General features: G+C 43.0%; 1 protein-coding gene across 25 annotated transcripts in view; it reads right to left on the bottom strand.

Moving 5' to 3' along the window:
* The window catches only part of ABI2 (abl interactor 2), a 118853-nt gene that overhangs the window by 6109 nt on the left and 100631 nt on the right, over positions 1–12113 (bottom strand). For all 25 annotated transcript variants that reach the window (XR_010591366.1, XM_065560974.1, XM_065560977.1 and 22 more), the window contains 2 exons: positions 10580–10666; positions 10057–10230 (listed from right to left, as the gene is read on the bottom strand). Coding sequence is in view for 24 of the 25 variants with exons in the window: in XM_065560974.1 (XP_065417046.1) it covers positions 10057–10230; positions 10580–10666 (261 nt within the window). In the remaining variant the exon portion in view is untranslated. The remainder of the gene's footprint in view (positions 1–10056; positions 10231–10579; positions 10667–12113) is intronic.

The raw sequence follows: 12113 nt of genomic DNA, 5'->3' as shown, positions 1-12113 counted from the left end.
GGAATAGTTTTCTTAGGGAAGTGATGGAAGCCAAATCACTTGGGTCAAACCACTGGGAAATATTAAGCAGAGGACTTTCCTGTATTGGAAAGTGAGAGGGTGACCCAATAGATTTTTCCCCACCAGAAAGCAAGTTACACATGCCAAAATCTGAATACTGCTTCAGCAAACTGCATCAATCATCACTTTAAGCAGTTGGCATTGGCACACCGAGCACAGGCCTTGAAACAAAATGCATGTTGCACTCCTGACTCTTCACGCTAGCGAATTAACAGAAGTTATCTGACCCAAATCCAGGGGGAAATAATTAACAGCATGAGTTCAGGAGTCAAGTGTCCTGAAGTACTGCAAAATTCATGATGATTTTGCAAACAGAAGATGAAGCTTTTCATTGACGGAAGTCCCAGAGACGTTCAGTACAAATGTCTGCTATAGGTACTGGCTTTTTCAGGATGAGAAGCAGAATTCATAACCACAATGCAATGGAGAGTCAGAATAGCTACCTGCCAAACACTGTTAATATGTGCAACATTGACCTGTAGAATTATGTCATTTGTACAAAGTGCATTAAAAAATAGCATGCGTTATAGGCTCTTCTTTACATTCCTCTATTTGTAAATTAATGCATTCTAACCAGTTTTCGATGTACCATTCTAAGGGAATAAAACACAAATGGTGAAATGAATAAATATTTATTGTATTTGGTTTTGATCTTGGAAATTTAGCATTGAAAACCATTTTTATTTAATCAGGATACTCTTGTTTGTGTGATACAATACTCGCAAATTCCTATTTTAAAATACATGAAAGTTCCTGGTGGATCTGTTGATCCTAATTTTAAGGTGTTTTTCTCTTAACTAAAATGTTCCTGCCCTGTCTAGTACTCAGAAGAGCAAGACATTTAAGAGAAAAATGTCTTAACTGAGGACCAATAATCCATCTGTTTAGATGGTACCTTCTGATTCCCTACTTTCCTCATGTACCAGTTTGCACCAGTCCCTTCTGATCCTTTGGAATACATTCAGCGTTTCTAGTTTACTAACGTACGTTTCCTTGTCATTCCATGATGAAACAATGGAAGTCTGGCTGCTTGATTCTCTTATAAAATGACTTTTTTATAGAAAGAAAAAACTAAAATCTGCATGATAGATCTCTTCTTGTAATCTGTTCCTTCTGTGAATTACTTTTGCACTGGGCCCTTTTCCTCATTCTCAAAGAATGCTTAATCCTTTTGTCTGCAGTCACACCACTTCAAGCTGTGATCTTGGCAGAGTTCCTAAATTATGCAGAGTCAGGCCAGTATTTCGGCGAGAGCTCCAGATGCTGAAGTAGAAGTATTAGGGATTCAACAGGTGGCAACCTTCCCTCTAACAAGTTTTAGGCAGGGCCTATTTTCAGGTGTAGCTGAACACATTTCAATGCAAAGATTAAAAATACAGTTATCCACTGGGCTGTAATAACCTGGTTTTTCCAGCTGATGATTTTTGCATAGTTTTTAGACAATTATATATTTGGTTTGTCAGAAATCGTCTGATGGATTATAACGAACTGACCATAAACCTATCCAAGATTTGCTCCCAGACCCGGGAATTCTGAAAGTGAAATGAGAGGATAAGACCAGATTCCCTTCCTAAATGGCATGGAGGAAGATTTCTCCCTTCTAAATATCCATTCTTGACCATTTGCTTTGTTTGGTTAAAAATCTTCCTTAGCATGGGCCCCATCCTGTGGCAACACCCCAGCATAAGATTAGATGAGGCACTGTGGTGCTCACGGGATGGGCTTTTGGAAGAGAAAAAAAACTGAAGTTCTGACTGCCAGTGGTCATTAAAATCATACGGTGCCCTGCCCAAATTTAACATTCCCAGAACACTGCACCGTGCCTACTTACATTTCTCCAGCGGTTTAAACTGGATCTGGTATCTACTTCCTCCCCCAAACTATTGTGTAGTATTGCTGTGCAGTATAGAACCCCAAGGTGCCATTTCTAGTCACTTTTCAGAGCAGCCACAATCTATATCCATTGCACTTCCCAACAGCTTTCCTACTTCTACATCCTCAAATTCTGCATAAGTAAGCTACAGTCATTTGGTCTCTTAGAAGTTCTTTCCTATCAAGTTAAAGTTTAAGAAAACAGACATACCAAAAGCCACACAAAATCATTGGCATGGCTACTGCTAATTGGGGACAACTGAATGTCCACCTTGTCTGTCAAAAAACAGCTTTTCTTCTCTGGATCATGTAGCACAGACAATCCTGTTTATAAGAGCACAAGCCACTGCCATGGAAATAATTATTTTGCAGCAGATAAAGCTTTGTTCGTTCACAGTAGGATAAATATGTAAGTTCCTCCAGTCTGAAAGTCCCCTTCAGTGTAGAACTTTAGCTTTAGAGCTTGTTTGCCCTGGCATGTTAGAAAAGAAATTTCTCCTCTCCCAACTCCAGTAAAATGTAATAAAATATCTAGAGGTGGCTTTTGTACAGCAACCAAATTATTCATATTCACAGTGGTATCCACCCTTGCCTTCAAGATCTCCTTAAGTTTCTCTTATCTCACTGAGCTATTGTTTAGCTCATCATACATTGGAAGAACCTCAATTTCTCTTGTTATTTTCATTTCATCAACCCTTAATCATCTGGTGCCAAGATACAGGATCTGAATTAGTTTTTGGCAGGGACCCTGAACTAACACCAGGGAGTTCATTTCCCACCTCATCCTCTTCTATTTTATATATCCAATATAAATCCCTTCCCCCCCCCAACATCATTTACCTTGTGAATCCGAAATCAGCACGCTTATTGCCTGCTGGGACATTTACACATACCTTGCTGCTTTCAGATGTTCTCATTCACAGGCCCATAAAAGTCAGAGATGGAGACTGAAGCAGGATCTTGTCCCTTGAGAAGCATTCTTGTTTCAAATTTAAAGTATTTTCTTCTGGCCAGATACACTTTCACTATGAATACAGGTTTCCCCCCCCAAAACAGCTAATGCTATATTTTGTAGTTTCAAGATTATTCTTTTGTATCAACACAAGATATAAAGGATAGATCAAACACTGGAGGTCTCGTTAATGCAGTAATTGTACCATTTAAAGTTTAGACATCTGTTACTGCACATGAATATTAACATGTTCAAAACAAAATGTTAATGGAATAGACTCCATATATATGTAGTACAACATATTGTTGTGATTCACAGCAATTCTTCAACAGGATTGAGCACATTATAGCACGAAAACTATGGATACATGACAAAACCACTTCTGTGGCAATAGTTGTCTTATACACTTAATGAGATACCAGTAACTTTCGGTGAAGAATTGTAAAAGTTTTAAACAATTTGATCAAGGACACTTCTGTTACCAATCCCACAAAATCCAACCTCAGCCTCTTTTCCTCCACTGACTACAATCCAAAGTATAAATGCATTACTCCTTATAAGCAGTTCACACATCTCAAACTCCAGATTCCCCACTTGTTCCCAAAGCCTCCAAGCAAGAAACAGGGGAATAAGAGTATGATTATGACAAGTAGAAGTTTTGTATGTGAACGGAACTATTAGGTCAGTGGTTCTCAGACTTTTGTACTGGGGACCCCTTTCAAACAGCAAGTCTCGGAGTGCGACCCCCCTTATACATTAAAAACACTTTTTTAGTATTTTACACTATTATAAATGCTGGAGGCGAAGCAGGATTTTGGGGTGGAGGATGACACTCCGCAACCCCTCACATAATAACCCTGTGACCCCCTGAGGGGTCACAACCCCTAGTTTGAGAACCCCTGTATTAGGTGCTTAAGGGCTGAAAGAATGATGAATCAAGACTTCCCTTTCCCTTAGTAAAGTGGGAGGAAAACTCCCTAGCTAAACAGAATGGTTACTCATTTCCTGGGAGTTTGGTTTGTGGGGTTTATTTCACAGGCAGAAAGCTCGCTTTATGAATAGTACAGGGATTGCACTTAACATTTATACCATTCTGAAAGATTCTACCGGTTTGAGATACACTTCCTATACTTAAAATGGGGAACACCATTGGAAGCAGAAATCTCTCAAAACAGAGGACACAGACCACTGTGTCTACTGAACGCTGACTGTACGACTTTGCTGTGTGACCATTCACATTTTAATTTTCAGCACTCAACTGCTTTCTCCTCCCTGCCCCAAGAAGCTGAGACAGTGCATCCAAGACTGCTATCTGAAGCATCCTGATGTCTGATGAGCTGCTTAGCCTAAAACCTGAGTACACCTGATGGCAGGTGAAGGGCTGTCCTGAACTTATTGGGTAACAGCCATCACCTGAGGCCTAGTGAGGTTACTGGGCCCCGCTGTGCTGGTAAGGGTACATTTCTGGCCATTAAAGCTTGAGGGGGGAGACACAGCACAACAATATAATTCCTTTCACCAGTGGGGGTGGGGCAGGAGAAGAGTACTGGCTGCATTATATTTCCTCATCAATCAGGTAATATATGGATAAGTTTGAGGTTGGAATCCTGCGTTTTCTGCGGGGTCTTATATTTATAACAATATTTGGTACTCCTTTATCAGCTAAATGGCAGACATTCCCAATTTTTTGCCCCTTGGGGCACCCCCCATATCAGATACACCTTTACGGTCATTTCAGAGCTTATTTTGGCTGGTTAAGTGGTCTAAAACATAGGCCCATGACCATCTCATCTCATCTACATCCTCAACCCACAAGGAATTTGCACTATTGATTTTCTCTCAGATCTCCTCTTTCCAAAGAGCACCAAACTTCCTTTACTAACAAACTGGAGCCACCTTTTACATACTTGTCTGTTCACAACTAGGTAGGCTTCAAAACTCAATCTTCCCCACCCTGGTCATTCAGAGCCAGAAGAGTCTCCAACTCTCCTACCTTGCCCCTCCGACTCCATTCACAGACTGAGGGTACTGTTTAAAGGTTGTTGTAACTGTAAAAACTTGCCCAACAAAACCATGCTGTGGGAAGAGGGGGTTAGGGATCCCCCAAAAGATCCTTGATCAGATCAGAATGAAACTCCACCTCTACGATGGCATCTGAGAATAAGCGCTGGAGGGCTCGTCTGGGTGCTGCCATTGTGGAGCAAAAGGAACCTGCCTTCTGCAGAAAGCTAATGGGTGGGAGGAGGGAAGAATCAAATTCCTTCACAATGGAAATCATTTACAAACCAGCAGTTCCCCATTTACCCTGTTTCATACGGGAACGTGCATAATCCTGACATTGCCATTCAGAAGAGATTTGGAAGAGTCACTCTGAAGGCTGATGAATAGCTGTCTTGCTGCCATCTTAGGCTTACCCATTTGACTTCTTTAGCCTTTGTCTGTCTAGTCCTACCTACATGGCTCCTTTCATCTGAGGATATCAGTGCTTCATCCAGGAACCGCTCACCTCCTCAAATATTTAACTTCTTGGTGCCCAAATCTCTCAGAATAAAATGACTTCATGGGGAGTCATGTTCATTATGGTTCTGACTTCCATATCAAAATGTGCTCAATTCATACGTAAGAGGTTTTTCCTCCCCTAAGAGCTGGCACTGCAAATTCGCCCTGGGACATGAAAGTTATTTGCGTGTATCCATCGCAAAACGATTCAGTGAGTGCCCCCAGTTAAACCCGGGCCACCAGGCTGAAAACAATGGGGTGGCCCAACTGGAACCGAGGGCAGATATTCGCCCTGCAACCGGAATGCAGTTAATTCTGCTGACGCAGAACAGAATCTAGTTCACTTTCCCACAGTACTGAAGAGCCACAACCGCGAACGGGAGTAATCAGAAAAAAGCAGTCTTTGCTCCACAAGTAAGCAGATATAATACTCAGCAGTTTTTGTCCATTAGCTGCACTTCAACATCAGCCCGCCCACCAGCTTTGAACCTTATGTCCGACTCTAACTAGCAACTATGTCCCACTTCTTTAAAACCCTGCATTAGTAACACAACAAACAGTTGCAGTCTCCTTTATTCTTCACTGGATTAAAGACCAGTGACGTTTTCCTGAGGTCCAGGTGACAAGGCTACCAGAACTTTAGTGAAGATTGCTCTCTACAAGTGTATTTGGAGTTAGGAAATACCATAACAGCCAAAAAAGTGAGAAGTCTCACACGTGGAAAGTTCTCCTCAGGAAATATTTGAGACTCACTGTTCCTTATGAACACAGTAACAGGGCAGTAAGCGTCACACAACAGAAAATGCCTCGCAGCATAAGCAGTGTCAGCAAGCAACAGAAACAGAGTGAATGCTGAGCCCCCTGAATACTACTCAAGGTACAATAGCAAAAAGCAAATGTTAGTGAAGCAATGAATCTAATCAACAAGGGTAAAGACTTACCAAAGTGACCTGTACTGGTCCTAGCCTGAAGAAAACATGCCGCCTATTCTCACAGAAAGAAGTGCAATGGAGAGATTTAACCTTCCAGAAAAAGCTGATCAGTCCATGTCAGGTGCACCAAGGTCAATAATCAGCATCCCCATTCCAGAACACTCCACTGCGACAGTAATGCTTTGTATCAATAGCTATTTTCCTGCCCTCCCTGATGGAAATAAGCCTCCTTGACAGGAATAAGCTGAAGCAAACAAAAGAGTCTGTGGACATCAATAGAACGATGTCAATCAGACCCATGGAAAGGTCACTAGGTGTAGCAATTCATGCAAATATCCTGCAAGTCAAATATTTTGTCTGACAAGTTGTCTCAGCCTACCGGAGAAGTCTGTGTGTTTCGTGAACCACACTTATGGCAACTAGGTAGGAAAAGAGACAGCAGTTTTGCAGTTTGCTGGGACTGGCGGAGGTTGCTTCTTCACAATCTTCATTTTTTCCCCAGCTACTGTACTGAATTTATTTTTCTTGCATGCATTAATTTTTTCTCTTGGTGCAGTGTGAATAGTGTTGCCAGGTGTCTGGTTTTTGACCAGAACGCCCAGTCAAAAAGGGACCCTGGGGGCTCCGGTGAGCACCGCTGACCGGGAGGTTAAGTCTGGTCAGCAGCATAGCGTGACAAGGCAGGCTCCCTGCCTGCCGTGGCTCTGCGTGGCTCCCAGAAGCAGCGGCATATCCCCCCACTGGCTTCAACGCATAGGGGCAGCCAGGGGTCTCAGCGCGCTGCCGTCTACCACAAGCGCCGAATCTGCAGCTCCCATTGGCCGGGAACTGTGGCCAATGGAAACTGCGGGGTCGGTGCCTGCAGACAGCAGTGTGCAGAGCCGCCTGGCCACTCCTCTACGTAGGAGTCGGGGATGGGAGGGGGACATGCTGGTGCTTCCAGGAGCTGCTTGAGGTAAGTGCCGCCCGGAGCCTGCACCCCTGACCCCCTCCCATGTCCCAACCCCCTGATCCCCCTCCCGCCCTCTGAACCCCTCAATCCCAGCCCGGAGCACCCTCCTGCACCCCAAACCCCTCATCCCAGCCCCACCCCAGAGCCTGCACCCCCAGCCATAGCCCACACACACACACACCCCAACCGCCTGCCCCAGCCTGGTAAAAATGAGTGAGTGAGTGACGATGGGGACAGAGGGAGGGGGGATGGAGTGAGCGGGGGGCAAGGCCTCGGAGAAGGGGCAGGGCACAAGGCAACGGTGTTCGGTTTTGTGTGAGTAGAAAGTTGGCAACCCTAAGTGTGAATGTTGTTGAAGTGTAACATTCACTACCACAGTTGGGAAGTCTTGCTGTGCTACATTTTATATCTCTTATTGGGCACACTGCTCTGCTTCACAACTGGAACCAGGATTTCTTGCAGAAAAGTTTTCAGTGGCAGTAATACAGGAATTTTCACTCTATATCAGGGGTCGGCAACCTTTCAGAAGTGGTGTGCCGAATCTTCATTTATTCACTCTAATTTAAGGTTTCACATGCCAGTCATACATTTTAACATTTTTAGAAGGTCTCTTTCTCTAAGTCTATAATATATAACTGAACTATTGTTGTATATAAAGTAAATAAGGTTTTTAAAATGTTTAAGAAGCTTCATTTAAAATTAAATTAAAATGCAGAGCCCCCCGGACCGGTAGCCAGGACCTGGGCAGTGTGAGTGCCACTGAAAATCAGCTTGCGTGCCACCTTCAACACATGTGCCACAGGTTGCCTACCCCTGTTCTATATTAACCATATTTTTAGCCTGTGAAAGAAATTTAGTATAACTAATTCCCAAAAAAGATACCCAGTCAAGATGGAATTTAAGCTTCACACACACACACACACACACACACACACACACACACACACACACACACACACTTTTTGTTCTGAGATTCTTAAAACTATTTTTGTGAGAAGCTCTAACTTCATCGCTTTCAAGAGGCCTTCAAAATTTGGCAAGGATAAAACACTAGGGGCAGGGAAGTGCCTTTTCTTTGTCCCATGAATTCCCATTTAAGTTTGGCAGAGAGATAAGCTTTTGAAAGTCACCATTACCTTTCTGATGTGTGTCATCAGCATGCCAAAATCACTTAACATGGACATTTTAATGTAAGGCAAGGTCAGTGCTGTCACCACAGCAGTGCCACACACTGCACTAGGAACCGTGGGAACAGATGTCTTCCGGAAAGTGTAGGAGAGGAAAGAGCTAAGCTTTTCCACACTTAGCTGGATCCCCAAGACAAAGCCAACAAGTACAATGTGCACAGACTACTAAAATCTGCCCTTGTCTCTGGAGGTCTGGTCAGCCAACATCAACGTCCATGGTGCAACAGCCACAAGCTATCCAACACTTACTAACCACCGACCATCTAACAACCCTTAGGGGAGACGTGGATAAAAATCTCCACAAACCCCTGCAGCCATCAAGAGAAAGTTCCTACACACACAGCTAACCACAGAATGGAATGAACGGGGGTGGTTGGCACCAGACAGCCCTTTTATAACCTCATGTCTGAACATTTGTTGTTGAGAGAGAAGCACTGCTTTCTAAAGGTTCACGAAATCCAGTAGCCCTCAGGAGAATGGGGGGTTGCATACTGCTTGAGGGAAAATACAGAAGCTACCTCAAGGAAGAAGGTGACCTGACAAAGCCAGCATAGCTTGAAAGGTCTTGATCTTGACAGACGTCTAAGTCTGGGTATAAGGCTAATGCCAGCTATGTGGCACAAGGAGCTTGCCTGGTACTTGCCTTCCAAAGTCTCACTTCTCAAACATACTTTGCTTAAACCTGAAACTTTTCCTAAACACGATTCTGTCAAAGTAACATGCAAAATTTCAGACAGGTCTCTTTTTTTAAGGGATCAAGGAGAGGTTAAAACTGGAGTTATAATAGAAAGCCAGTTGCAGCCTTAACTATAGCATCATTACTGTGACTCAAACACAAACACATCAAGGGGCAGGAACGAGGAAGAAAAGCTATTTAAGCTAAAGGCCTACGTTGGTAACAAAAACAAATGAGTATAATTGGCCATGAATAAATTCAGGCTGGAAATTAGAAGGTTTCTAACTATGAGAAGTGACTGTCTGGAAAACCTTCCAATGGGAGCAGTGGGGATGGGCAACCTAAAACTAGTTTTAAGAATGAGCTTGATAAATTTATGAACAGGATAATATGATGGTTTTCCCATGAAAGCAGGGGACTGGACTTAATGACCCAGGAAGTCCATTCCCTGTCCTATGTTCCTGATAACCTTGCAGAATGTACTTTACAGGCACCATCTCAGTACAATGGGAAGAGGGGAGAAATCAGCTGGGATACCACACAGTAGCATACTCTTAATATGCAGTATTGTGTTAGCAAAGCAATGTGCAAGAAACCTGTCATACACAGCAACAACTGATACTACTAGACACATGGTGGCATCCTAGAGAATTCATCTGAATAAAAAAACCATTGCGATTCAACTGAAGGGAATCAATTCTCCAGCCAGACCAAATCTCTACAATCAGAAATTACATGGACTGACAGGAAGGTGACAAAGTGACTTCTTTAGGAATTGCAGATTAATGATATAAAAGCTTGATTATCCAAAGCAAACAACAGACCTATTGAAAGATTCTCATTTAACGCATGTAAATTCTGAAGTTAGGGTTTTTAGCAAAAGACTGTAGAATTGACGATACCACCATCTCTCTCTCTGAACCTACCCTTTTCTAAATAGGTCCTTGGTGCCCATGGAGGGTCCTCTTCAGCATAAGGATCACTGTACTCCACCACAGCTGCCTCCTCCTCTTCATAATCTTCTGGGGGTGGAGGTGGAGGTGGGGACTCATCAAAGACTGGCTCATCTACAGGTGGAGGAGGAGGGGGAGTATCTGAAACTAAAAAGAAGCAGCAAGATCAACAAGAAACACCCTCTAGAACTACAGTTGCAGATTAAAAGTAGTGGTCTCTCTTCAAGAGCTTCCTAACTAGTTTCATGGGGACCTAACGCTAGAACTTAGGAACAGAAATACACTAAGACACTAAGTTGGGGAGGAGAAAGGATTAGATTCTCTTGACAAATATTTTTCATCTTGTTTGTTTTTTTCCTGTTTTATTTGAAATTCACCAAACAAAGCAAAGTATTAAAAAGCAGAATTCTGGCTACGTACACCTGAGGTTTTTCCACACATGAAACGAAGGCCAGACCCAATGCCCAATCATAGCAGAAGGACGAAGTAAACTTACTATTTTCTTGAACTCTGGCCACAAATCCCATCAGTGGTAACTGTGGAGTTACCTGTAGGATGGAAGGAGGAGGAGGAGCAAGGGATACTGCAGCAAAGGAGTAAAAAAGACAAATAAATTAGAAATAAAACAACGCGACAAACAGGAAAGTAGACATATCCATCATTCAGGCACTACAGCAACCTACCAAAGGAGGTGTGACAAAAAGGATGACATCCAAAAGAGGGAGTTTTAAGAAGAGCTTTAAGAAGTATAAATATCACTTGCAGCAAGTTTTAGTTCTCTCTATTTGAAAATTCCCATGCCAGCTCCTTTTCATAACACCAAAAACTCAGTTTAAGAACTTGTTTCATCTAACTACCATGAAGATACTTTCTTCTCTTAAACTCTTATTTTTATTGGAGTTCAATATAAAACTTTATGAACAGCTCTAACAAGAGAGTTTTTCCTTTTTGGTCAACAACAGACTATTGATTTGCTGACAGTGTTCAGGTAACACTGGTCTGAGGATATTGGAGTGAGAAGGTGGGTGAGGTAATATCTTCCATTGGACCACGTTCTCTTGGTGAAAGACAAGCTTTCAAGCTTAGAGAGCTGAAGATCTCTATGTAAGCTTGAAAACTTGTCTCTTTCACCAACAGAAGTTGGTCCAATAAAAGACATTACTTCACCCACTGTCTCTGTAATGCAGCGATCCCCAAACTGTGGGCCGCACCCCCCTTAGATGGGTATGGGGGAACGATGGGGGGGGGAGCGCAGTGGGGCCTGGGGCAGCCCACATGAGGGGGAGGGAGGGACTGCCACCCAGCCACACACTGCCCCCAGGTCTCTCCCCCGCCAAGCCCAGCTCTGCTCTCATTCCCTCTCCGCGCCCAGGCCAGCTCCGCCTCTAGCCCCAGCTCCTACCCCATCCCCCATTCTGCCCCCAGCTTCACCTTCAGCCCAAGCTCCTCTGTGGAACCAACTGTGCGGGGGAGGGGGGGAGAGAGGGAGAACACGGACAGACTTTTTGAAGATACTTTTTTGAAACAGCTCCTAAAGAATTGTATCGATAAATCTTTGACCAGAAGGGATTTATCTAGATACCCCCCAAACAACCTCAGGAAACAAGCAATTCACTTGTGTTCGGTGTGAATAAGAAAGATAACCCTTGAGAAACTGCACACATTTGGAAGATGAAGGAACCTTCAGTACTTCTCTTATAAACTTATTTTCAGGGGTCTAGATCCTCACTTTAAAATTCCCTCAAGAGAAATAACTGTAGAGGAAATATAAATTTGAGGGGGGAGGAGGGATGAACAATTTAAATAATTTTGTTTGAAGGCAGAGGAAAAATATATTTAATTATTTAAGATCATTTCTCCATCACCCTCCTTAACTTCCTTTAAAAAGTACAGAGTTCTCATTAAAATAAAGGGCTAAAAATCGGAGTGTATGGATGATCTGTGCAAAAGTGTGGTGTTTTAAAAGCAGGATGGTATTAAGAGAATTTTTCTTTTTTTCTTTTTTTTTTTGTAAAGAAACTTGGCATTAT

Source organism: Chrysemys picta, chromosome 11 (genome assembly GCF_011386835.1).
Source record: "Chrysemys picta bellii isolate R12L10 chromosome 11, ASM1138683v2, whole genome shotgun sequence".
NCBI classification, from domain to species: Eukaryota; Metazoa; Chordata; order Testudines; family Emydidae; genus Chrysemys; species Chrysemys picta.
This window is presented reverse-complemented; position numbering and strand designations above follow the sequence as displayed.